This window comes from Petromyzon marinus, chromosome 27 (genome assembly GCF_048934315.1).
Source record: "Petromyzon marinus isolate PM22_M1 ecotype Great Lakes invasive population chromosome 27, UKy_Petmar_22M1.pri1.0, whole genome shotgun sequence".
Lineage (NCBI taxonomy): Eukaryota > Metazoa > Chordata > Hyperoartia > Petromyzontiformes > Petromyzontidae > Petromyzon > Petromyzon marinus.
Window position 1 is genome coordinate 12,577,149 of NC_133693.1, and position 27,056 is coordinate 12,604,204.

General features: G+C 47.3%; 1 protein-coding gene across 4 annotated transcripts in view; it reads left to right on the forward strand.

Annotated features, from left to right (window-relative positions):
• LOC116946465 (CUB and sushi domain-containing protein 3-like) overlaps positions 1-27,056 on the forward strand; it is a 692,643-nt gene that overhangs the window by 512,151 nt on the left and 153,436 nt on the right. For all 4 annotated transcript variants that reach the window (XM_032961364.2, XM_032961362.2, XM_032961363.2 and 1 more), the window contains exons 21-24: positions 17,443-17,631; positions 21,571-21,740; positions 25,188-25,344; positions 26,365-26,556. In XM_032961364.2, the coding sequence (XP_032817255.2) occupies positions 17,443-17,631; positions 21,571-21,740; positions 25,188-25,344; positions 26,365-26,556 (708 nt within the window). The remainder of the gene's footprint in view (positions 1-17,442; positions 17,632-21,570; positions 21,741-25,187; positions 25,345-26,364; positions 26,557-27,056) is intronic.

Consider the following 27,056-nt stretch of genomic DNA (forward strand, 5'->3'; position numbering starts at 1 on the left):
CGCCAGTTTTAATGGCTTTGTGTATTCAGTGAGCAGTATAATGTGTATCGTATGCATATATGATCAATGTACCTATCGTATGTGTATGTCCTTTATAAAAGGAACAGCTGAGCTCCGTGTGAGTTTATTATTTCAATTATATATGATAAAAAAGGTCAAGCAGATAAACATGATCAACAGCCACGTGGGTGATTATTTGTGCTATTTATGACGGCTCGTTGTAAATGTGCCAAACCGTAAACAGCAATGACATATTTGAACACGACAAAAGCCTCAAACGATTCGAAATAGATTCTAATGTTGACCTTCTGACCTGTATATGAATACCATCTGGATTTGGCAACTATACAACGTCGGAGCCTGTTTGCAACGTGTGCATGTTTAAATCGTCGTTTAGAGTATTTGGCTGATGTAAATTTCTACGTGATAAACCACGTAGAAATTTACATCAGCCAAAGAGCTATGTAGCTCAGTGGGCCTTACCTGGTAAAATTGGTTTGGTTTAAATATTTAACCATTGGTGCAGGGGAGCCATGCACCAACGGTGGTGCAGAAAGGGCACGGGCGGTTGTGTGCAGCACAGCTGTGCCTAGTGGTGTAAACATTTAAATCTAGAAACTCCACAATGAAGCCAGGACCGGTCCCTCTCGGTGTGGGGGGACGGTGCAAGCGCGTTCGCCTCGTCTTTCATCGCAAATGTTGAGGAGCGGAGGCCAGCCAACAAGACAATATTTCCAAGAAACGACGTTCAGAATCATCAGAATGTTTTATTTGGACTGGAGGAATCCGATGAGCTGTGAAGCTTCTTTTTCATTGATGTCCAGTATGTTAATGGCAGTGGCTGAGAATGAGATGCTTACACCTCGATTGCGGGTGCACTTATAATTAAGAAGCGAGGTAGCAGGAGGAACTTTGTGTGTTCAGTGTTCATTTGCAGAATGCAGATCGTTGTTGTTGTTGTTGTGCTCAGCCTGTAACGTCCCACGCTGGGCAAGACCTCTCCCATCTCCCTCCATTCCTCCCTTCACCAGAGCTGTTCCCGCTCAGTTGCGGCCTCCACATTTCTTTGCAATTCGTCTCTCTGCCTTTTTCTTCCACTGCCTTCCTCGGTATCCACTCCGGTGATTAATTCTGTCCATGCAGATGGTATGTGAAGGTAGGGAGAGTTTATTTTTAGCGGTGTGGTTTTTTTCTTGATGCACTACATAAACCATTCTGGTAGAGTAGAGAAGTCACCTTTAGTGTTGTGAGATGGACGTTTTGATGTCGTGCAGCTCTGAAAGCTAGACTTCATCACACATGCTAACACAGATGCCTTTGTGCTATTGAATGTAGGTGAATGGGAAGGTTGCTGGGAACTTTGTTAGAGAGAGAGGGCCCTTGCCTGCAATACTTTCCAGGATACCAGCACAGTATTGATTCGAGCAAGCATGCTGATGAGAGACACTCTATGTTGAATCCAGTGAAGAGTGCTTTGTGTTTGAATCAATTCTGTTGAAATGATGCACTCTCAGAAGGCCGTTGGGTTTTGGATAAAAACTACTTTCATTGTTTATGCGTAGAGTCAGCAAATACGAAGGAGGTGCATTGAGTGTGTCTCTATTTTATTACTCATGTTCTCCACAATGACTCTTATGATTCTGATTGTGTTATGTATTACATAGAAAGGTGAGTAGCTTGGAGCTCCTTGTCACTCTAGGTTTAACTTGGAAGAGGGGCTTATGGTGGAAAAGGCACATGCGCAGGATGGAGTAGGGCAGGTAACCGATGCAGGCATTGGAGCAGCACCCAGAGGTCAAGAGGTCAAGGGAAAGCCCTGAAGACAATGGGATATTGTTCACATTATGAGTGCACCTGGGAGATGAAGAAATTATGACAATGATGATGACCTCTTAACCTTGACCACGTTATTATTACACGGCACACAGCGTACCCTTCAAGAGCTTGAACTTTAGCTTATTTACATGTTTTATATCGCTTCTCTTTGTAATTTGTGAGATAAAACAAAATGGTTTCGCTGTGTACCACGTGATTATGAATTGTACCCTGGTTGCTCATCTTTGTTTATAAGCTAAACATGCTTCAGTCACATTCAAGTGCCTAGAGCATCTGCTGTAGCAATTGGATGACTAATTGGTTTTGCTTGTATTTTTTGTAATTTTGCAATAGTCTAAGTTTTTGTGTACTTTTTAACGATTGCATTTTATTTCGGGAGCATTCAACGGTACCTTGGTCTGCGTGTAGTGGGGAGCGGTGGTGCAGTGGTTAGCGGACTGCGCTACGAACCGGCAACCCGAATTAAATATCTGCTCACGGCCAACACTAGTGCCGATTATCTAAACCGGTCCTGGGCCTTCCCGAGATCGACTCAGCCTCAAATGAGTACCTGGTGCGGTATGGTTCTGGCCACCCACCCCCTCGTGCGCTATGCTGGTCGTTATAAGTGCTCGCGAACAGCACTTTCGCCAAAAATCTGTTAAGGCTATACGGGGGATCTTTGTTTGGTCTATGTGCACATCTCCTTGTGCCTGTGTAGTGAGTCCAACAGAGTCACAGACGTTGTTCCTTTTAGAGGCAACACATTTATTTGTAACACGTAACACAAAGGGGTAACTGCCCCTTTACCAGATAGAGCCTAGGGTGGTGACCACCCAGCTACGGAGGGTCGGACTCTCTCACTCGGGTCCGCGACCACGTGTTTGCCTCGTAGGACGTAGAGCTTCCAGCTTGTAGAATGCAGCGACCCCGGTCCCTCTCAGGGACCCGCCTTATACCCCCCCACGGGTTGGGGCCTTTCCGGCCTTGGCCCCGCCCCCTTCTGGAGCCTTCCAGCTCCCTCTCGATCCCTCTAGAGAGCTCTCCCCGGATACATGCTCACCCCCTAGTCCGTCCACCTGGGGCCTTCTCTGTGGACACTCCAGATCACGTGTCTGCGGGGTCAACCAGAGTGCTACGGCCCGGGGCAACCCTGCCCCTGGGCTGACACTCTACCGCTCCCCCTTGTGGGAGCCCGCACCGCACGCCGTGCATGGCGCCCGCACTATCCCAGCACCCACCAAGCCCCGCTAGGGCTGGTACTATACACCCGCCTACGGGGTGTACGCGATGACGGTGCATCGTGTGCTGTAGCCCCCTCAGGTCGGCACCATACAGTGATATCCCTGATGTCACTACACCTGTAAAGGCGCGTGTTCTCCTACTGTTACAGATGAAAAACGTACCGCATAACTGACATGAACACGTAAATGCTTAGAGCCAGTTACTTTTTTTAATTAGTGCAATGTATATTTCAAAATATATACATAAATATTTGTATTACAGTGGTTTGGATTGTGGGCCAATAGTTGAGTCCCAGGCAAATTTCCATGTGAGATAGTTTAGTGTGTAAGGCAATTATCAAGAAAACTAGCAGGAAATACCCGGCGTTTCTCGGGCAAAAAAGAGACACACACACACAGACATCGACCCACACACACACATGGACTCACACACATACATAGACTCACACACACATCGACCTACACACGCACATATGCACTTACACATCCACACATTGACTAACACACACACATGGACTTGCACACACAGGTCACATGGACCCACGCACACACATCGACTTACACACACACATCGACTCACACGCAGACTCACACACACACATAGACACATAGACACATAGACTGACACATACACAAATACATCGACTTACAAAGACAAAGATCCCCCATATAGCCTTAACAGACTGTAGGGGCAAGTGCTGTTAGCGAGCACCTATGAAGGCCGGAACGGTACACGAGGGGGTGGGTGGCCAGCACCACGCCCGACCGCCTTTGTCTCCCTAGTGGCAATGTTACTCATTTGAGGCTGAGTCGACTTAGGGGAGGCCCGGGACCGGTTCAGATAATCGTCACTGGTGTTGGCCGTGAGCGGGAATCGAACCCGGGTCGCCAGGTTCATAGCGCAGCGCGCTAACCGCTACACTATCGCTCCCTACACACACACATTGACGTATACACACACACACATCGATTTACACACACACATGGACCCACGCACACACATCGACTTCACACACTCATCGACTTACACACACATACATAAACTCACACACACATGGACCTACACACAGACATATTGACTAACACACAGACATATCGACTAACACACACCCATAGACTCACACACACATTCATGGACTTACACACACATACATCAACTCACACACATCGAATTATACACGCAATTTTTGTAATATATTTTCACTTACACACACATCGACTCACAACAACAACAACAACAACCGCCATTCGCCACTAAGTGGCAGTGATGTCACCACGACGCTTGTGCCAGGCTATGTGCACCTTAAGGCCACGTGAAGTGTCGAACGCCCACTGGCAGGAGGTCATGGGGCAGACCCAGGTGCCACGGGTCGACTGACTAAGATGACTGGCTGACACACCACCTGTGCCCCCTACTGTGCCAACCTGCTGTGCTTTAGCCACCCGGTGCTCCGCTCGTTGTTGTGAGCGTCACTCCTCCACCCTCCGTTGTTGTTGGAGGGCGACTGCCTCCAACTGCCCAGTAGCGTCCTTCACGAGCCTCCTCCACAGAGGCCGATCTTGACACCGCTGGTACCAGTCACGTCCTCCTGTACCACATCACTCCATCTCTTCTCTAGCCCGTGCCGCGCCCGTTTAGCCCCCTCGATCCGGCCGAACAAAAGCTGTTTCGGCATGCGGTGGCTGGGCATGCGGGCTACATGACCCAGCCAACTCAGCCTTGCCTGCCAGAGGAGCTCACCGATGGGACTTTGTCCAGATCTTTCAAGGATTTGTGAGCTCTTCACGCAATCCAGCCTGGTTAAACCCAGGATGGATCGTAGGCAGGCTAGCCTAAATGTTTCTAACCGGCGAAGATGTTCCATTAGGGGGATCCACGTTTCGCATGCGTAGAGAAGGGAGGGAATGACCGTGGCCGAGAAGACCTGAAGCTTAGTGTGGAGCGACAGACCAGGTAGCTTCCACACAGCGTTACGCAACCGATCAAAAGATATTGCCGCTCGACTGATTCGGAGTGAGACCTCTGCTGTTAAACTGGAGCCGGTCATAAGCACACTGTCCAGGTATGGGAAACTCTCCACTCTCTCCACAATGCCCCATCACCGATTGGGAGTTGTGGGGGTGGAGTGTCCGATCGTACAAAATACCCAGGCAGGTACTTAGTTTTGGTGGGGCTGATGGTAAGGCCCCATCTCTTAGTGGCACGCTCCAGTCTCAGCAGCAGCGTCTCCAACTCCTCCTCAACTAATACACACACATCCACCCACACACACACATCGACTTACACATAGACATATCGATTTACACATAGACATATCGACTTACACACACACAGCGACTCACACACACACACATAGACTCACACATCGACGTACACACACACGCACAGCGACTTACACACACACACATATCAACTTCCACACACACATCAATGCACACACACACACACACTAATGGACTCACACACACACACATGAACTTACACACACACATCGACTAACACACACACATCAACTGACACACACACATCGACTCACACACACACACATCGACTCACGCATGGACTCACACACAGATTCATCGACTTACACACACACATCGACTCACACACACACACACATCGACTCACGCATGGACTCACACACAGATTCATCGACTTACACACACTAACATCGACGCAGACACGCACATCGACTCACACGCACACATGGACTTTGACACATTATTATTAATTACAAATGTACTAACTTGACTCTTTAAATATTAGTTGTCTACACACACACACCACGCACACACATTTACTGACACACACACATCGACTGACACACACACACATATCGACTCACGCACACACACATCGACCTGCACACACACACATGGACTTATATATATACACACACACACACGGACGAACACACACACACATCGACGCACACACAAACACATCGACTTACACACACACATATCGACTGATACACACACACATATCAACTTACGAACACACACATGGACTTATACACACACACGAACGTACACACACATCGTCGCAGACACGCACATAGACTCACAGGCATACAAGGACTTAGACACACACATTATTATTATTTTAATATTTATCAACTTAATTTGGAAATATTAGTTGTCTACACACAAACATTATTATTTTAATATTTCCAAACTGATTTGTTTAATATTATTCTATGGATCTTTCGGTAAAGCCACGTAGATAGAAAAATAATAAAACAAAATATCACGACACAACACAAGCAGTCGTCTTCTGAAGACGATTGCTTGTGTTGCAATCGAAACGTCTTGATATTTTTATTATTTTTCTATCTACATGGCTTTACCGAAAGACCCATTGAATATGTATTCCTGCAGTCACTAAAGCTTTGGATTCAACAATTTTTTTATATTGGTTTTCTATCTATGTGATAGAAAGAAGAAAAAAACATAGTACTTACTTAACATTGCCGTGGTGAGGCCTAGTCCCGTGCAGCACCCCCGGCCTCACCTATATTGCCCAGCCGGCCGAGGTGGCACCTTGGCAGGCTGGGGGCTGGGCCGCTACCCCCGCCCTTCCCCACACCATCCCCCCGCCCTTGTAAAAGGTTTCAGTTTGGTGTTTAAACATCTCAACACCTGTTTGGTTGCCAGAAAAAAGGGGAAAACCAATTGTCGTATTTGACATTTATTTGTCTTTTTGAGAATCCAATGGATGTGTCTTTACAGCATTCCCTCGTTATTCACGAACTTGCTGCGATTTTGGCTATGTGTATCTGGAACTCTACACGACTGCATCGAGAGAGAGAAAAAAAATCAAATTATGAGATAAGTGATGTGTTATGACAATGCTCATGTATTTAATATCTTATTTATGTATTTACTTAAGGTTTTTTTTTGGCAATATCATTATCCACGAAATTAACTATTCACGAGCATCTCCAAGTTTCCATAGGGATTAACGAGGGAGATACTGTTGAATGATATGGATTTGCATTTATTGAGTGCTTAATGGCCCCAGCATCTCATAAAGCGCTTTACATCCACGTCTCATCTCTATCATTCCAATACCCAGCTGACGTTTTCTTTTACTGGCCTAGGGACCTCCCCCCCCGCCTCCGACGATGGCGATTGTCCCTGCGCGGCACATGGTCATTTAGAGCATGACCCTGACACACGTGGCCTAATGTTTTGTGAATAAGGCCACAGGATCTGTAGCGTCTCACTCTCGAGAGAAGGCGAACCACGTGGATGCGTGGACATGTGCAGGTTAAATTACATCATTATAGCCTTTAAAAAAATAAGCAGACTTTGACGTGACACGGTGGGAAAGTTGATGGCCGATGGAAGAGGTTGGCGGAGTAGTGGCACCTCCGATGAGCACGGTTGGCTACGTACGGTGTGCGAAATAAGTTCGACGTACACACGTATGGGGGGAAGGTTTTTCTCACAAGAGGGCAACCTCAGCGGAGATGGAGCAACGAGGTGAACTCGTGCATGGATTGTGTCTTCGCAGGACAGTGGGGAGTGATGAACACATGGGGAGGAGGCTTTCATTCAGCAGTAGATAGATCATGGCTAATGATGACTCTCTTAATGGTTCAACTGTATTCTTCATTTTAGTTATAACTGGATAAATAATAGTCGACTGAGAACAGTCATTTTTGCATGAAAGGCTTTGGGTCGAATGCAGGTCAACACGAATAATAATACGTTAAAACGTGCAATTATTAAAATGTCCTTTGGCCAGGAAAGCCTCATTAACTCACAACACTCAGCGAGGGTCCAGCGCTGAGATAAATGAGAAAATGTACAGCTGCGTTATTTCCCCATGCTCACCTGATGGTGGTAAACGATCGTTTGAAGTGTGTTTTTACCTTGAGAAAATTAGCACAGGGGAGATGTTTCCTTTGTCATTGTGAAGATGATTACTACTGTTGTATCGTACTTCTTGATACCCAGGAGACTTGTAGAACCAGACGGAGACGAGGATTCTTACTTGAGGCTGTTTACCGTTTATTCACACTCTTACATACTCTGTCCACTGTACACTCACTGGTTGTTACACTCTCTGCACTCGACGCTTACACCCGTTATGGCGCACGTCAGAACTCTGTCCTTTATGCGGACGACCCTTCAGCTATCTACGCCCCGGTACGGCTCCCCTTTGTCTACCCCCTCGTCTGCTCGGGCGGGGGATCATCCATCACCGCCCGGCGACGAGGTGAGGCCTCTACATCTCTAGCCCTTCTTCAGCGGCGGCTGGGATGTCGTCCACGCAGGCTGTCGTTCCTCTCCCAACGGCGACAACTTCACTCTCCCTACGGCGACCCCGCCATCGTCACGCGATCCCCCTTAAGTACCCCTTGGCGGCTCCTCCCCCTAGCTCGGCCCCACCCTTGTTCCCGAAGATACCCCCCCTTACAGCACCCGTGACATGACGTCATCCTCCGCTGTCAACTCGCTCGCACCTCCCTGTGTACGTGCTCTCATGACTGCTCACTTTACTCCTCTACACTACTACCAAGTAGACTCTCCGCGCTCATGACGGGAAGGACAGCCGTGGATAATTCAAAATTGAGGATCATCCAAAAAGAAAAACATTCCAGCGGTTTTCTATGCCAGAAACCACGAATATTAGGTATACATTGTGTTTAAGTTACAAAAAATGTTGTTTGTTAATGAACAAAATAAAATTTTGCAGTAAAGAATTGGGCAATCGATGCGCGTACTCAGTGATGACACTTTCCTGCTCCTGCGCGGAAGACTCTGCCCACTAAGTGGACAGCAGCAGAGCCACGCCGATCAGAGCACATATTGGTTAAGTTTAAGCACGTGACTTGTAATACACATTTACAAGAATAATAACGTATGAGAGTTTTTGGATGATTAATTTGGGCTTAAGGGAATATCCATGAGTTTTTAATTTATGTCAAAATCTCAGTTCAACTGCACACGGATAATCAAGAGTCTCCTGTATTATTATTTTTGGACAGAGGAATCCCTCCCCGTGACCTCACGGAAAGCCGCTCAATGACAGCTTCCTACGATGACAACGAATACAGCAGCAACTCGAGCAGCACTAACCTCAACAACTACAACAACTGCCACAGCCACAACTGCCAACTGTTTGCAACTAAATTAGCGGATTTGTTCCCCTCATGATTTGCATAGAAACTAAATATCTCTAATGGAATGATGATGACGATCAGTCTTCTAATTTAAAACGGTGATTTAAAAAAACGACTTGGAAGAGTTGCTTGCCACAGTGGCAAGATGTTAACTCCCTCGCCTGGTATGCAGGATGTCGTGGGTTCGATCCCGACCCTGACGTCTGCTGTATATTTGGAGTTTGCATGTCTCTCTCCCCGTAGTCGCGTGCATTTTTTTCCGGGTCCTTCCACATTTATAAAACGTGCCTTTAGAGCATTTGGCTGCTATACATTTCCATGTGATAAGCCACTTCTGGAAAAGAGCTTTCTAGCTCAGTGGGCCTAAACTGGTAAAATTAAATAAAAAATGTAGTTCACTGGTAATGCTGCGTTGGCCTTTGGTGCATGATAGTCGTCTGCCGAGGTTTCATTCTCCCCCTTAAAAAAAAAACGGAGGTGAACAAAATTACATTAATTTTCCGGCAAATGCCTGATACCTTATGAACAGAAAAAAGGCCTGCCACTGTACGTTCTACAAAATGTAATTGGCACCGCAGCTTGCACACCGCGGCTTGCACACAAAACGTCATCTTTTAGCCCCTGCGTGGGCGGCTCGGGACGATGTGGGAAGGAGTGGGGAGATGAAAGTGGAGTGGCGGAAGGGGACGGTGGGGGCGGAGCCGCGACGGTGGCTGTGTCACCATGGCACCTTCCCGGATGCTCCCAGGGTTCTCAGTTAACGTTACATTATCCCGTTTCCAAAATAATTTGAAAAACCGATTTTTTTTGTTAAATGTTCCATTGATATAATATTCTGCTAATTTGAAAGCCGTGTCTGATATTCCATGATCGAGTAAAATAACAAGTGAATTGGTGTTATCCATTATAATATTAACAATTTAACAAGCCTTTGAATACTTAATAACCGATTGAGATCCTTTGGGAAATATTTTTGAATGTGTTCAAATTTAACGGTTTTCTTTCACTCAACACTGCACCATTGTTTTCACCTATCGCTACAAAAGGAATGCAAATTGTTTGTTCTCACGAAAACACATTAAAGATTCATCGCAGTCTATTACATTTACTTCAAAGTAAAAATGTATTTGGACGCCTCATTAAGAGACGGAAACAAAAAACAATTGCTTTGCAGAGTTTTAAAGCATTTCCCTCTGTTTCACATGCTCATCGGACCCATCAAGGGTGCACCATGAGGACGTGCAGTTGATCCTTATGGCGGTACTCCGGGGTACCAAATTATACAAAATGGCCAAGGCAATAAAATATTTTATTTCGGGGACACTATTTTTTCCAGGGGTGTACTTAACTCCGCGACTGGGGTACCAATCAATCCGAAATCAGCGCTAATCCACGATGTCGAAACGCAGCGAGGACGATTGCGCTGAAACCCTGAACACTCTTATGCACCAGTTGATTGGGTGGGATCTTGGTGATTGGGAATCCAGGCCATTATCTGCCTTTCTCAGAGTTCTCAATGAGATCGATAACTTAAAAAAGACTTTCGAATCCAACTTCATTGCGACTATCTGGGAGAAGCACATCCTCGCATTCATGTCGAGTGCATCAGCATCAGCGGCGGGAGCGGCATCCCCTGCGGCAGGTGCCTCTTCGTCGGTGGCAGACTCGTCATCTTTGGTGGCAGAAGCGGTGACATTCGTGACGGGCGCATCATAGGCTTCTGGGAGGGCGTACTCCCGATTGTCCAAGTTATCGAGCGTTGAAAGCGTTCGTCGGATGGGCGGTGTTTGTGGTTCGCAGCAGACCGTGCCTCGTCGCAATTGTTCGTGAATGGTGCAATCGCAAGATGACTGTGTTGCAGCATGTGATCGCCAAGCTGGGTCAAGAAGCGATTAACAAGATTCAGAACAATTGGGTATCGATGGAGACCATCCAGAACGGATCGAAATTGCAGCAGTCTGAGGGGATCATTATTAACATGATCCAGTCGGGGCTATCAGAAATTTAGATTCATTCGATCATCCCTGTCGGCGGTTCCAAAGTCGCGCGTCTACGCAAGGTCCTCAAAGATGGAATCGACACTCTTCATACGCGACGTGCTCCTGCATTCCCACATCACACGCTTGCCGATGCTGATCTCGACGCCATCAAACGGGACTCCAAAACATGGGAGGTTGAAGATGGCTTTCCCTGTGCTCATCGACGACCCAAACAGTACCTCGTCGAGCCGAAGATCACGTGGACCGAACTCTATGGGCGATACAAAGTCAAGATGGAGGCCCAGGACTGTTGTGTTGTGTCCTTTTCAATTTGGATTGAGTACGTCTACATGTACTATCCCAGTCTTAGCTTGACGCGCACAGCCGAAGACGTTTGCGACTGCTGCGTTCGAATCAATATCCAGCTCGAACGCAAGGATCTTCTGGATGATGAACTTCAATGCCTACTACTGGAGAAGAATATGCATCTCGATGCCGCCGTCAACCAGCGCAGAATGGTGTCCAAATTCAGCAAGGAGTACGTCAAACAACACACTCCTGATCACAAAGTTCCCGATATAGTCATTCCGGAACACTACGATGACAACGACGCAGCCGGCATCGACCCGAGCGGACTGCCGTCGGTGCAGGAATCGAACGGCCTTCCCACTATCCAGATTCAAATTGAGGATTTTAGCGGTAGCTTCGCCATGCCGCTCTACGGTCACATCCGCCCATCCGTGGATTACTTCAATTCCAACCTGATGGTCCAGAACTTCGTCCTCGCGGACATCACGAGCGGTGTCAACAACGTCATTCTCCCGTCCGCGGATTACTTCATTTCCAACCTGATGGTCCAGAACTTCATCCTCGCGGACATCACGAGCAGTGTCAACAACGTCATTCTCCCGTCCGCGGATTACTTCATTTCCAACCTGATGGTCCAGAACTTCGTCCTCGCGGACATCACGAGCGGTGTCAACAACGTCATTCTCCCGTCCACGGATTACTTAATTTCCAACCTGATGGTCCAGAACTTCGTCCTCGCGGACATCACGAGCGGTGTCAACAACGCCATTTTCTACGACGAGCATGCACTAGGAAAGGGTGCGGACGCACTGTGCAGCCTCCGCTTTGTGTACCACGTGAAGCTGCTCACCATGAAGACGGCCCGCATGATGCCAAGCACTTTGCTCATTATTCTCGACAACTGTGTAGGCCAAAACAAGTGGCAGCTGGTGATGTTCTTTGCGATGCTGTCACTATTGTTCTACAGCAAAGTCGTTCTGCTGTACTTGATACCAAGGCCCTCGCACAACCAGGCCGATTGGGTCGTCGCATGCTGTTGCAATGCGATGAAAGGTAAGAACTTTTACACCTCGATGAACATCGTGCAGGCCGTCAACGACGTCAACAGCATTAAGGCAACATTCGTTAATTATCGCGATTCCAAACGCCCATTCTATACAGGCTGGGACGCGATTTTGAAGAAACGCTTCAAGCAGATGCCAACCCGCTACACGTTCAACTACTTTTTTGAGATTGATGAAGGACTCGTTAACATGAGACACCTCAGCTCGACGCCCGACAGTGAGGTCGTCCACGTTCCGCTGATCAAGCAGGAGAATTTCGAACTTGTCCGTAGGCACGATCGAGCAGGGGACGTTGCAATACATCCGTTTGGAGACGGCTTCTGGCGACAGCCTGATGATGAAGAAATTGCTCTCGCTCGCATACCTGCCAAATTACCCGGCAATCCCGAGGGAGATCAGCTCGCAAATCGACGACCCGATTCAGCAAGCAGTCCCCAACCGCTCGAACAAATGCCAGCTTGTTTCGATTGACGCGATGATGGATCCGGACACCGCTGCGGCACTGAAGGCAAAACCTGGGCGTCCCAAGAAGAAAACTGGCGTCACTCCGGAGTACAAATCGATCCTGTCCTTCTTTGCCAAACAGCATAAAAAAATCCGTTATCGAAATAAAATACTTTGAATAGTGCATTGTGTACAGCTCGTCGAGATGAGTCGATCGCCGACCATCAACAGACTAAAAATGGCTGCATCACGGACATTATGCGAGAGCCGGGGTACTATGGTACCCCGGGGTACCGCCATAAGGTTCAATTGATGTTCATCGGGTGGGATCACGTGATTATTATCAACCAGGTTGCCCACGGCTGGCCGCTCGTTGTTGAGGCATTTGTCCAGCAGCGGATTTACAGAGGCTTGTTGAAAGTGTGCTGCGGTCCAACGGCCGAGCGTGCGACGGCATTTGCACACAAACAGCTGGAGGGGAAAAAAACAACCCCGTTTGCGGTGTGAAGTTGATTTAAAGCCGCGGTAAACGCAAGCTCCGAAACGGTGCGTGCTTGTTGAGAGTGGAATTGCTGGTTAATTGTGAGCAGGCCGCGTGGTGTTCCACTCCCCACGTGGTGTCCCGCTGCCCACGCGGCCTGCCGCTGCCCACGTGGTTATTCCGCGTGCCGCTGCCCACGTGGTTATTCCGCGTGCCGCTGCCCACGTGGTGTGCCGCCGCGTGCCGAGTCGGTCCCCCGACCTCGCGTGCTGTGCGCCACTTTGAGGCGGTAGTTGTGTCATCCCCTTTGCTACAATACCGGAGAGCACCAAACGTCTGCGGCGCCCCGGGCTCCTGACAAATTACTGTGAAGCTAAATATTGAATCAGGCAGTTACAAAACATCCCTTTTCGTGATACTGCACGTGGAAGAAAACACTGCTGCAGTGGGAGGCCAGCAGATGCCCCGGGTGTGGTTGTCATAGTCCCAGCCCACCTCAGACAAGCTGTCTCATTGCAGCGCCCCAAGCTCTTGTGAAAATCTGGGTCTTCGTCCCTTGTTTCAAATTGTCTGGCGTCGTGCGGCGACCACTGATAGGGGCAAAAGGTGTGGCTACCTGGCAACAATAAACCAGGTGAGTGGTTAGAGCAGGGGCCGGCAAACGGAGCTGCATGCGGCTCTTTGGTTATGGAATGTCTTGGGGTACTATGGAATGCCTCGGTAACAACAAAATGTACAAGAGTCAAACTGTACTATTTAAATAATAACTCGGGGGGGGGGGACAAAAAAATAAACAGGCGCAGTTTATTCCCGAACCTATTTTGTTTATTCGAGTCGGAATTTTTTGTTTGTCATCTGCTGTATACCTGCTGCTGTGTCTGTGTACAAGTGAGCTCTGCGTGTGATGCGGCCCTTGAACTATTTTGGTCAAAGACAAAAACAACACAAAAATGTCTCTCCTCCTTCTTCTTTGACCAGTTGCCGACCCCTGGCTAAGAGTGACCACGGCAGGGAATGTCCCCCGAGTCTGCACGCTAACGTACACCGCCTTCACCTTTCGGGGGTTATTTGACCGTCCCTCGCCGAGTTGGTCTGTGCAAATTGAAGGCGAGGATCGTAAAAGTACAGACCCCCTGGACTTTTACTGCCCTCTGCTGCCCATCACGTAGCCCTGACGTAGCAGCAGCAGCAGCGGCAGCAGCCGGTAGCACCCGGGCTGTGCATGGAGCTCGCCCCATCCCAGCGCCGTCCATGCTCAACCCCGCTTCACATTAGCCTTCCTACCCCATTGCCCATTCCACCAACCACAGCAAATGCGATTAATATAACTTCATCACCTTCCTAATAATCCTCATCTACGAGTCACATAATCATGATTCACGTCCCCCCGTGACTTTCATTATCGCTTTCACCTTTCGTGAAGAACCAATCGCATTTCTAAGCTTTAGCAATTCGTTTTTCTTTCCCCCCCCCACCTCCACTACTATGATGGAATTAAATAGTTTAGCGGCCCGAGCCAAAGCAAGTAGTTACATTGACAAGCGGAAATCGATTTCGGCGCGATTTCTTTTCACCGCTGGCGAGACGGAATCTGAGCGTTCCGAGTGCACCACCGCCGCTGCAGCAGCAGCAGCAGCACGAGAACAACGGAGGAGCGGAGGGAGTGGGAGACGGGGGGAGCCCTTTGCCCGGCAGAGGGACGCGACAGACTGGACAACGGCAGCAACGGGCAGCGAGCTGCGTGGGTAGAGTGGGGCTGGAGCTCACGGTGCAGCTGATCTGCTCCTGATAAGTTTTTATTTTATTTTGGGTTAGAGCGCGTCAATATACAAATTTCGTCGCTAAATGCCCCACCACCCCGCACAGCCAATCGGTAAGGTTTGTCACGTAAACAAAACTTGCCAGTTCGTTACTAGTTCGGCATACCGGTGTGTAGGAGAGTAAACCCACAATATTTACACTTCGAGAACGACTTTTTTTTCCGGTAATTACAACCAGCATCATCAGGGTAAAGGGAGGTGTGGACCGCCCTACTAAACACGCTGCCGCCACAACCCTCAGCAGGACAAACGACTGAGAAACGAACGAACTTATCAGGCTGGTCGTAGTTACCGGTGGCTTTACTCTCGAACACAGCGGTGTGCTGAACTAGTAACAAATTGGCACGTTTTGTTTACGTGACAAACCTTACTAATTGGCTGTGTCGGGTGGTGACGGGTTTAACGACACATTTATATATTTACGCGATCTAACCCAAAAAAACATCTATTATGGATAATATTGGTCGCGAAAGCTTACGTTTAAACTGCTTTGCTCATGTCTGCTGGGAACCGCACCTCCGGTTAGCACCATTGGCTACGTACAGTGCGTAAGAAGTTCAACATACACACAACTGCAATCGAGACGGGTTTCCAGTCAAACCTGAATGGAAGCGTGTCTTTCGGTCCTCATTATACAGTGAGGGAAAAAAGTATTTGATCCCCTGCTGATTTTGTACTTTTGCCCACTGACAAAGAAATGATCAGTCTATAATTTAAATGGTAGGTTTATATGAACAGTGAGAGACACAATAACAACAAAATCCAGAAAAACGCATGTCAAAAATGTTATAAATTGATTTGCATTTTAATGAGGGAAATAAGTATTTGACCCCTCTGCAAAATATGACTTAGTACTTGGTGGCAAAACCCTTGTTGGCAATCACAGAGGTCAGACGTTTCTTGTAGAAGCTGGTTTGCACTGAGAGTGTGACCCAGATATTGCCTTCATGGGTCAATATCCAGATATTGCCTTCGCGTATATAGTCACACAGAAGTGGTTTATGCGCCAATTCCATGAATCTATTGAGGAACTGGCAATGACCCTACACAAGTCATCTTTCGTTTCTTCACGCGACCCACGGGCTCCCGTAATTCGTGCTCTACTTTGAGGTTTTTCAATTTAAGACACATAAGTGCTGCAGATGTTATTTATGATGGTAGTGATGATGATGATGAATGTTCGTTCGTGCGAGTTTGTGTGGACAAGAAGTAATTCAGGTCAAGCCCATGTATGAGACAATTGCTGGTATTTATTATTCCCTTGGTATTATAATACTGCGTGTTTCACATTTAAATGTATACTCTCTTTATTATTGCCTTTAGTCAACCAAATGGCAGCTTCTGCTTCGTCAGGGATTGTGACAGTGCGGTATAACAAAAGAGAATAATTACTTACACATTCTCGCCACATTCATTGCAGTGATGGCTACCATGATGAATGTTCGTTCACGCGTGTTTGTGAGAACAGGAAGTAATTGGCTGCAAGCCACTTGATCTCACTGTATTTATGTCTTCATGAAGTGTGGGTACTGCCTGCGACCGATTCTAGGACGTCTTGACCGGCGTGGAAGGGTAGGCCAAGTAGCTCATGAAGGGGGCTCTCGGGAGCTCCCGCTTGTGGAGGTTCTTCCACCAGCAGTGGCACAGGGAAGGAACTATCAGGGCTGCACTGGGCCCACCCATGAAACTGAACTCGAGTTTTTGCTTGCGTCGCGAGCTTTCAGGGGCACTTCTGCGGCCGGAACGCTCTTCCTTCCGATTTTACGAAGTCCTTGGAGCTATGCACTTTTAAATCATCAATATTCAAAACTCATTTCTTTAGAACTGATTTGTGTGTTTAGATTGTTGCACCTCCGATTAACATGGTTGGCTACGTACGGTGCGAAAGAAGTTGAACATACATACATACATACCTCCACCAGTGTATATACGTATGTTGAACTTCTATCACACCATATGTAGCCAACCATGCTAATCGGAGGTACGGTGGGTAATAAGTTCAGCATCCATCCATCTACCTGTCAATCCATCAATCATCTCTCCGTCATCTCTCCGCACCACCAGTCGACACGGTTGGCCACGTGCGGTGCGACAGAAGTTCAACATCCGTGCATGCCCCGCCGCCCGTGCGCCCCCGTGTCCCGCGCCCCAGAGTACGAGCTTGAGCCGTGCAGGGACCCGGGCGTGCCGGCGCTCGGCTCGCGCCTGGGCTCGGGGCTGCTGGTGGGTGACGCCGTCGTCTTCTTGTGCGACGCTGGCTACCGCCTCGAGGGGGCGGCTCGCCTCGTGTGCTTGGGCGGCGGCCGCCAGGCGTGGAGCGCCCCGCTGCCACGGTGTGTTGGTAAGGTGGTCACTTTCCCGTTGCTAGCACACACACGGCGACGACAAGAACAGCAACTCACAAAGAACTGCCGGGCCAGCAGTGGGATGCCATTTAAATCCAGATTGAAAACGAATTTCTTTAGAACTGCTCTTTGTGTTGTCATTTGTTGTCTTTCTCCCGCACCTCCGATGAGCACAGTTGACTACTTGCACGACCTAACCCAAAAAACCTGTATTACGGATGACATTGGTCGCGAAAGCCTACGCGTTAAACTGGTGCGAAAGAAATTAAACATTCATCCAGCACGGCTTTGGGGTTGGTGCGGTGGACGGAGGACATCTCCGCGTTCGCTGACACCGTCGCGTGTCGTTCGGCACGATGTCCGTTGCTTCGTGCGGTTTACGCCGTTTCTTCCGCGACTGAAACTTCAGTTGCCTGAGAAGCTCCCAACATGCGGCGCGAAACGTTGGACATCGTGCCAAGCGACACCGCGCGGGACTCACCCCACAACACGAGGGAGGAGAGCTGCACAGGGGGACCGCCCACGTGGCACGAATTCTGTCAGTGGGATATTTTTACAAGGGGGGAGGGGCTTATGCTCACCTCGGTTATCTGCTCAGGTGGCAGCTCCGGTGGGAGATGTACAAACCTGGCCGGTCGCATAGCAGCATCAAGGAGCGGAAACACAACAGGCTCACGAGCCTGTTGTGTTTCTCACCGCCTCTCCCATAATGCAGCCTTAAACACGTCACCTTCATCATCCTCAGCATAAACACTGCGTTATAAGACAACAACGTATCACAAATGCAATTTGTATTTATGGGAACATGCGGTGTCTGCGAATGCATTTGAAGAGTTTAAGGAGATGGAGATGTTTTTTTGCCCCTATTACATTTTTTCCCCCCGCCATTTCTTGGAGACTCCATTATTGGACTTTTCCAAGGTTGCCCCATCAACCATTGCTGATTTGGTGGCTCAGTCCAGACCCACCTTTTGTTACCTCGATCCCTTCCCTACCAAATGAAATCAAGAACATTTCCATTTACTGTGCCCATTTGTAACCAACATTTTTAATATATTTCTCAGCTCTGGTATTGTCCCTTCCACCTTCAAACTTGCAGCTGTCACCCCTCTCCTGAAAAAGATTGGCCTTGATTCTGAGGTTCGAAATAATTATCGCCCAATCTCCAATCCACCCTTCCTCTCCAAGGTCCTTGAGCGCCTGGTTGCCTTGCAGTTGAACCACCATTTGTCCTCTAATGATTTGCTAGATCCATTCCAGTCTGGGTGCAGGGCCGGACACAGCACTGAGACGGCTCTGGTTAAAGCGGTGAATGACCTTTTGATCGCTGCTGACTGGCTCATCCAGTATTCTCGCTTTGCTGGATCTGAGTTCAGCCTTTGACACCACCGATCATGATATATTGACTCCATCATCACATCTTGATTGATCATTTTCAAAGCATCATGGGGGTTTCAGGAACTGCTCTCCATTGGTTCAGCTCTTATCTAGCTAATCTGCTGCTGTCTGCTGCTGCTGTGTCCTGTACAGCGTTTGAGATCCTTGATGTAAAGCCTCTATATACATGTAATTATTATTATTATTATTTATAAATGGGGATAGAGAGGCTGAAATTGGGACTTGGGACAACGTTTTGGGAGCAGGGCAAATTGAGAGAGGAAGACGGACGGGGGCCGTGCGCAGCAGCATGCATGGCGAGGTGAATGCTGTGGGCAATGTGAGGCAGTGGCGTTGTTGAGAGCGGTGAATGTCTTCGTTTGGTAGTCACGCCGCTGGGCCCTTCGTCTGGACGTATTGGCGGTACACCGGTGATGCGCGGTATAGAGAAAAAGATATCACATTTTTCGCGTAATACTTAATTATTTATTTTTTCACAGTTCTCAACCCCGGTCAGAATATCTTGCGGGGTGGTGGTGGTGGAGCTCTGTCAAAATCAGTTGTCATGATGTCGAAGGCGTCGGAAGACGGAATCTTTATATGAACGGCTGAACGAACGCGAAGCTTCACAGTCTGTTGCTGTATAGCGGCACTCAGTCTGATGACGATTGGCAATGCAAGAACGCTGCTGCTGCCCTCCTGGACGTAGCCCACAAGATCGCGTGCCCCGGACGCAAATCAACAGTCAATATTTGACCTTTATTTAGTCTCAGTAGACCGAATAACCCTTCGAATCGCCGTCACATTTGGCGACAGGGTCAATTAAAGGCTGATAAAACAGATTTGCTGATTCACGTTTTGATGTGAGTCTGTTTTATGAGGACCGGTGTGTTATGCCACACCGGCGTACTGCCAATACGTCCATTTATTCTCTCTCTCTGCAGAATCATTGTCTTTGTATAGGCAAGCTCCTTCATTCTCTTTGCACTGTACGCTTCGAGTACAAATGATTCAAATAAAAGTTTACAGTATCGCGAAGGCCGGCTTCAAAATAAGCTGTGAATTATGATCAAAGTGCGCTTCCATGAGTGGTAGTGATGTAACTTATCGCGTTTCTATATTTGTTCAAATCCTTGTAAATCGGCTGCAGATGTTACGTGAAATATTGAAAGATATGCATCAACATTAAGTTGTAAAAAAACTAAATACAAGGTTGGTATTTGAGTCACATTTTGCAGCCTGCTGATAAACAGCAGCTGATAAATTGTTACAATCCCAGCCTTTGGGCAATTACACACGGTTGAAATACACATTTACATATTAATTTGTTCACCTTCCAAAAAATATTGTTGGAAAAAATGAAACATGCCTTGCAATGCAATTTGGGCTGCACTTTTCTAATTTTATGGAATTGAGAGTTATTAAATTAATTGAACCTGCTGAACGTTTTTTTTTCCTTTAATGTAACGTTGTACAAAAAATAGATAGAATGCACCGCAAATGAATTAAATGAACACAGCAATGGTATGGCATATATAATGAGAAAAAAAAGCAAAGTGCATGCAGGATTCTTTTTTTGGAGTATATATGAAAAAATCAGTATGCCCCAGGGGAGGGTAAAAACATACCGTGTTTCGGATGACGAGGGTTGTTCCAGCTGTGTCACACTTCAATCAATGACTGCTGCCCTTCATAGCCCGATAATAGGAGGCAGACCGGAGGGAACGACTGGACGTCATGAAAGTCTTTGTTTTGTTTGCCCAGAGATGGACGTTGCTGCCGGGCCAAATGCAGCAAAGTGTTTATTTTATATGAATATATATAAAAACCCATTGGCACGCTGTAAGTATACGATGCGTCTGATTTAACGATGTTATTTGTGCATAGTGTAGGAGATCACACCGTCAGAAAACGTCACGGTAATACTTTGCAAGCTGCGAGTTTTATTGGACGACGTTAAAATGCAAAGTCTTACTGAGTCCGGCGAAGTAATGATGATGTGGGAGCTATACATTCAGGACACCTTTCCTACGAATTTTGGGGGGTTGAACTTCACCGCTGCACACACGTTCCACAAAACGCGGGCAATTGATTTGCCTTGTTTGGAGTGTGGTGTCACAGTGGCGAGATGTCAACTACCTTGCTTGGTATACCGCAGGCCTTAGGTTCCATCCTGACCCTGATGCCTGCTGTATATTTGGAGTACGCATGTCTCTTTTTCCCCACGGTCGCGTGGATTTTTCTTTTGAGTCCTCTGGTTTCCCCCCCCCCCCCCCCCACATTTAGAATCCACATAACTCGTTTAGAGTATTTGCCGCTATGCATTTCCACATGATGTTGAGCCACTTCGTGGAGCTATCATTTGTGATAGCCAGGTTGCTTCTGAAGAAGTCCCGCATAGCTCAGTGGGCCTTACCTGGTCAAATAACGAATAGCTGTAGGTGAGTGTTTTAAAAGCCATTGTGATTACTCATTTGTTTACACACCCAAGCGTGTGATTTACACGTTTTTGCGTTCGCTGGCCTCCCCGGGCTGCCCCTTCCTCCTACCGTTCCCAGCCGAGTGCGGGACGTCGTTGCGAGGGGACGATGGAGTCCTGCTGTCACCCAACTATCCGCTGGTGTACGGCAACAACCATGAGTGCGTGTACGACATCGCTGTGGCCCCGGGCCACGGCGTCCAGCTGGCAGCGGTGCACTTCCGCCTCGGCCGCGGAGATGCGCTCACGGTACCGCGCGCGCGACAACACCGGCCGCTAGTTACCACGGCACACGTTCACCAGTCCAGAGCAGCATCCGTTTGGCTAACGCCGTGGCGAAATGTTAACTACCTCGCCTGGTATGCAGGAGGTCGTGGGTTCGATTCCGACCCCAACGCCTGCTGTATATTTGGAGTTTGCATGTCTCTCTCCTCGTCGTCCCGTGGATTATTCCCAGGATCCTCTGGTTTTTCCCTCCACATTTAGAATCAACATCACGCATTTAGAGTATTTGGCTGCTATAAATTTTCACTCGATAAACCATATAATTGAGCTATCATTTGTGATAGCCAGGTCGCTTCTGAAAAAGAGCTACATAGCTCACTGGGCCTTACCTGGCATAAACATAGTTGATTTTAGTTTACATCATTACAGGTGAATAGTGTAAAGTTACATCGCTGAAAATTATTTCTCCCACCACTGCGCGTACCTCCGGTTAGCACGGTTGGCTACGTACGGTGCGAAATAAGTTCAACATACGTACTGCTGGCAGAATGGCCTTAGCTAGCGGGAGCTTTAGAAGAGCCCCTGTAGAGGGTATTTTGTTGACCCGTCCGTCCTCGGACATCTCTGAAAAAGAGCTTCATAGCTCATCGGATTCCTCCATGATAAATAAAACTTCTGATTCTGAGTTGGCCTCCTCTTCCGCACTGGCCTTTAGACGGGGTGGGAGTACCCACACTTTACTCCATCACGAGCGATCTGATAATTGAACAACATTACAGATTTAACCTCTACATTCGTAACGACGTTCGCGACCACAGATGATTCCACCTAATTTTGTCAACCTATGTTTTCATTCATCGTAACTTGGTTGTGATTGAATGCTAATGATATTTACGTGAGATTAGCCTTTTCTAATGTAATCTGCACAGCCTCACTGGAATTATACGAAGGCTTTATCTTGATGTATGCACATGAGCACAAGGTAATTTACATTGATCTGTTCTGTGTATGCCAGTACGATATTAATTTGCAATGCGTTGGCAGTTAAATGTTACTCATGTCCGTGACTACAAACGGTAGGGGAGAACGATTTGGATCTTTATCTCGGATTGGTTCAAAAACAAACTTGTTGATTGGTCCATACCAAAAACAACCTTGTGGATTGGTTTGTGAAAATTGAAATTTGCGTGATCTGGAGAATTAATGGACAGGCAAGATCAGGATCAGAATCAGAATCTTTATTTATCCTGGAGGAGAAATTGGATGAGCTATAAAGCTATTTTTTCACAGATGTCCAGTAGGGGTGGGTCACAAAATGGCACCAACAACAACAAACAATACAAAAACACGATAGGAGTGCAAAGTGTAGGAAAGTAAAAAAATCACTAAAAATTAAATATAAATATACTAAAACTAAACTGTATTTTTATTTACCAGGTAAATCCCACTGAGCTCTTAGTTCTGTTTCAGAAGTGACCTGGCCACAATTGATAGCGCAACAAAGTGGCTTTTCATGTGTACATTTATAGCAGCCAAATACTCTAAATGCACATTTTCTAAATGTGGAGGGAAATACTAGAGCAAAAATCCACGTGACTATGGGGAGAACATGCAAACTCTAAATATATAGGCATCAGGGTCGGATTTCTAGCAGCCAAAAAAATCGAAATGATGGTTTCTAAGATAGTGGTGGTGACAATGATGACAAGATAGCCACCAATTAAAATTATCATCTTGTCATGGCCACTGACATTGCGGAGAGTTTGTGGGGTTACTCTTGCACGAGTGAGTGAGCAGTGTTGGTGCACGGTGTGCTTGTGAACGGTGTCTCTACCACATGAGGAGTAGAACCGCTTCTTATCCCCGGCAGTGTTCCCTTCCTCTCAACTCTCATTTCACTTTGTGGATTGAAAGGTTTTTTTGTTTAGTGTACAGTTTTATATGGTCAAATGGTAAACAAGTTGTTTCTTAGTTTAACACGGTAGGCTTTAACGACCAATATAATCTACAATAAATGTTTTTTGGGTTAGATCGCGTAAATATAAATGTGTCGTTAAACCCGCCACCACCCAACAGAGCCAATTAGTAAGGTTTATAACGTAAACAGAATGTGCCAATTAGTTACTAGTACAGCACACAAATGTTGTGGATTTACTCTCCAACACACAGGTGTGCTGAAATGAATTGGGCATGTTCTGTTTACGTGACAAACCATACTAATCGGCTGTGTCAGGTGGTGGCGGGTTTAATGACACATGTATAGTTATGCAATCGAACCCAAAAATACCTGTAGTATGGATAAGTTGTTTCTTGTACATTTTCTGTACGGGATTTACAAGCATCTGTAGGTTTGTAATTGTTTTTTTCGTACTGTTCGTGAAAATCTACATCTGGGGCGTGCGTGCTGATATTTGTGATCGTTTTATTGTTGATGACTATTAATATTAAATTAAACACGTTGCCATTATTGGGGGCTTTTGCATAGCATTAATTTGAATTTGTAAACACGTCCACAGCTCGCCATGTAATACAATCCCGTCAATTATTTTCAATGTTAGGTCTGCCAACCAGCAATTTTCCATTATTAGGAAAGCCTGAAGATGCTGTAATTAATTACAGGCTGGCATTACAGCTTGTGCCAACAATCGTGAAACACTATCCACGCGTGCGTGCAATATCTGCAGTGCTCTGCTCTACAAATGGCACCTTTTTATCACCGTGCATTACCGTTGGCTAAACGAACTTTTGGCAATGGTTGTGCAAAACCTTAACGTAGTGGGAATGAGCGCCGCCTGTGCGCGTGTTTTTTTTTAGCTCTGCTACAGTGAAGGGGTGTGGCTGGATTGTAGAAATGGGTATTTTTAAAAATTCATAAACGGAGGTGCGGGGCTGCTGTCCCTGATGGCCGTGCGGGCGCGGCGAATCTGTGCGGGATGGCCGCTCCGTGCGTCGTCTACGTGTTTGGACTTCCGAGTGAAGCGGAATTTGTTGCGATGAACGTCGATCCATCGCGTCCGAGATTCGCTGATGAGAAATAAACCGCAATTCTCAAATTTTATGTTCAGCGTAAATTTGAGTTGTACCAAATGATTTGGCAATAAATACTTTTTTTGTATGTATGTAGGTAATGTTCCTTTTCATTCATATGTAAAATTATATAAATATCGCCATACTTAATCGAATTAATAGTCTTGCAATAATAATAATGATGTCATCTTATTTAACTTTTGAGCACCTGCTCTGACAAGAAATCAGAGAAAGCTCTTTTTCCATTGGTGGTGCCAAGGCCCTTTGCAAGACAGCCGCTGTCTTATATTGATTGCATATTCGGCAGTGGGGTGGCACAATGTGGTTATCACCCACGCATCACAGCAGGAGTAGTGCGGGTTCGACTCCTAACTGGGGAACTTTTAAATGCGGAGTTTGTATCGATGCCCAACCACCGATTGTGTTTCTATTTCCACTCTCAAGGTGTACGATGGACTGGACGGCTCCTCGCGAGTCCTCGGAGACTTCACTGGCACCGCCATGCAGGACTCCATCATCAACAGCACCTCCAACCACCTGCACCTGGAGTTCAACTCGGATGGCGACGTGGTGGACGGAGGGTTCCGGCTTGTGTACACGAGTAAATAGCGCGCCTTTAATCCGGCATCATCACGTGACGCGCGCTGTACACCACCCGCTGATCTGACGCTCGCGCGGCACCATTTTTATAGTTTCTTGTGAAAATACAAAATACCGTCATCAATTCTTAACTGTGCTTAAATCAGATTGATTTTGATCATTAGAAATCATTTGGGAATTTGGTATTTATTGACAATGACACACAGTGACCTACATTTGCAGTCAATTTCATTAAAGTTTTAACGATGCAAATGGCAAAACGGATTATTTATCTTATAGCTATGATGATTGTGAGGCTATGCGCTTTCATCTACCCTCAAAGATCCATATTCCTCTTAAATATTCACACATTCAATGTAAAGCGGTTGGTGAATTATTAAAATGTGTTCGGAAAAAAACATGATATGCAGCAATTATCAAAGCGTTCACATTTTGTAGTTCTGCTTAACTTCTTAGGGGCGCAGCGAGCCTCCGTGGCTGTCAGGTCTAGCCTATTGGGAATGGAAAGCCACGGTAATCAAACAATATCAGACCGCCTAAGCACGATGCAGCCGAGCGGTACCGTGCGGTGAGAATCGCTGCTTGCGAGCGAGCGCGCCAGCAGCAAGCGGTTGGAGAGTCCCAGCTTCTCTCGCGGTTTCTGCACCCCGCACGAGCAGGCAAGTCACAGGCTCCTGTAGGTAGGCAAGGCCCCCCCAACGTGAACGTTTACAACGCCGCCAAGTGCAAAGTTCTGCTTCCCGGGTCGGGAGCGCTCGCTCGTCGGACTGCGTGTGTTGTGTATTTGGCCGCGATACATTTCCACGTGATACGCCACTTTGTTGAGCTATCATTTGTGGCCAAGTCGTTTCTGACAAACAACTGCATCGCTCAGTGGGCTTTACCTTGTAAATAAAAAAATGGTTTAGTTTAAGTTTTAGTTTAGCTTGCTTCATAGACAGCGAAATAACAAAACGTTTATTTATTTTGGCAGATGTAACGCACCTTCCCCAATCACCCGTTCTCTTTTTTGCTTCCGTAGGCTTTGAGCTTCTCAGGTGCGAAGACCCGGGCGTGCCCGAATTCGGACACGTCGTTGCGGACGAGGGGCACTTCGCTGGCAGTAGCGTTACGTTTGGCTGCGACCCGGGCTACACGCCGCACGGGCGCACCGTGGTGACGTGCCTCACCGGGGAGCGGAGAGTCTGGGACTTCCCCTTGCCTTCGTGCCTCGGTGAGTGGCGGCCTCGAGTGAAGTATAAACGGGGGGATGGGGGTGGGGAGAGTAGAGATGTGCGGCTGCTGGAAGCTCGGCTGCACTACAAATCTGCCGATTAGGATGCACGTACTCTGAAACTTTCTGTCTTGTAGCCTCGGTCTAAACTGTTCCCTTCTTTGTAATGAGGCCTTATCCCTTCATTAATCATTTGCTTCCCTTCACTCTGCTACCAGAATGCAGCTCGAGATTGACAACTAATTTGTTTAGAACTGCTTGTTGTGTTTAGTTTGTTGTCCTTCCCCCGCACCTCCGATTAGCACTGTTGACTACGTACGGTGCGAAAGACGTTCAACGTACATACGTGCATACAAGCTCGCCTCTTCCTGTGCCCACGTAATCTGCCCTGCTCAGCCCTGGCTTATATGGCCCTCGTGTTTCTTCTCGCTTGATTACTCCTCACCCAATGATGAGTCTATTGTCGTGACCTGCCTCTTTATGACCTGTGTTTATGACGG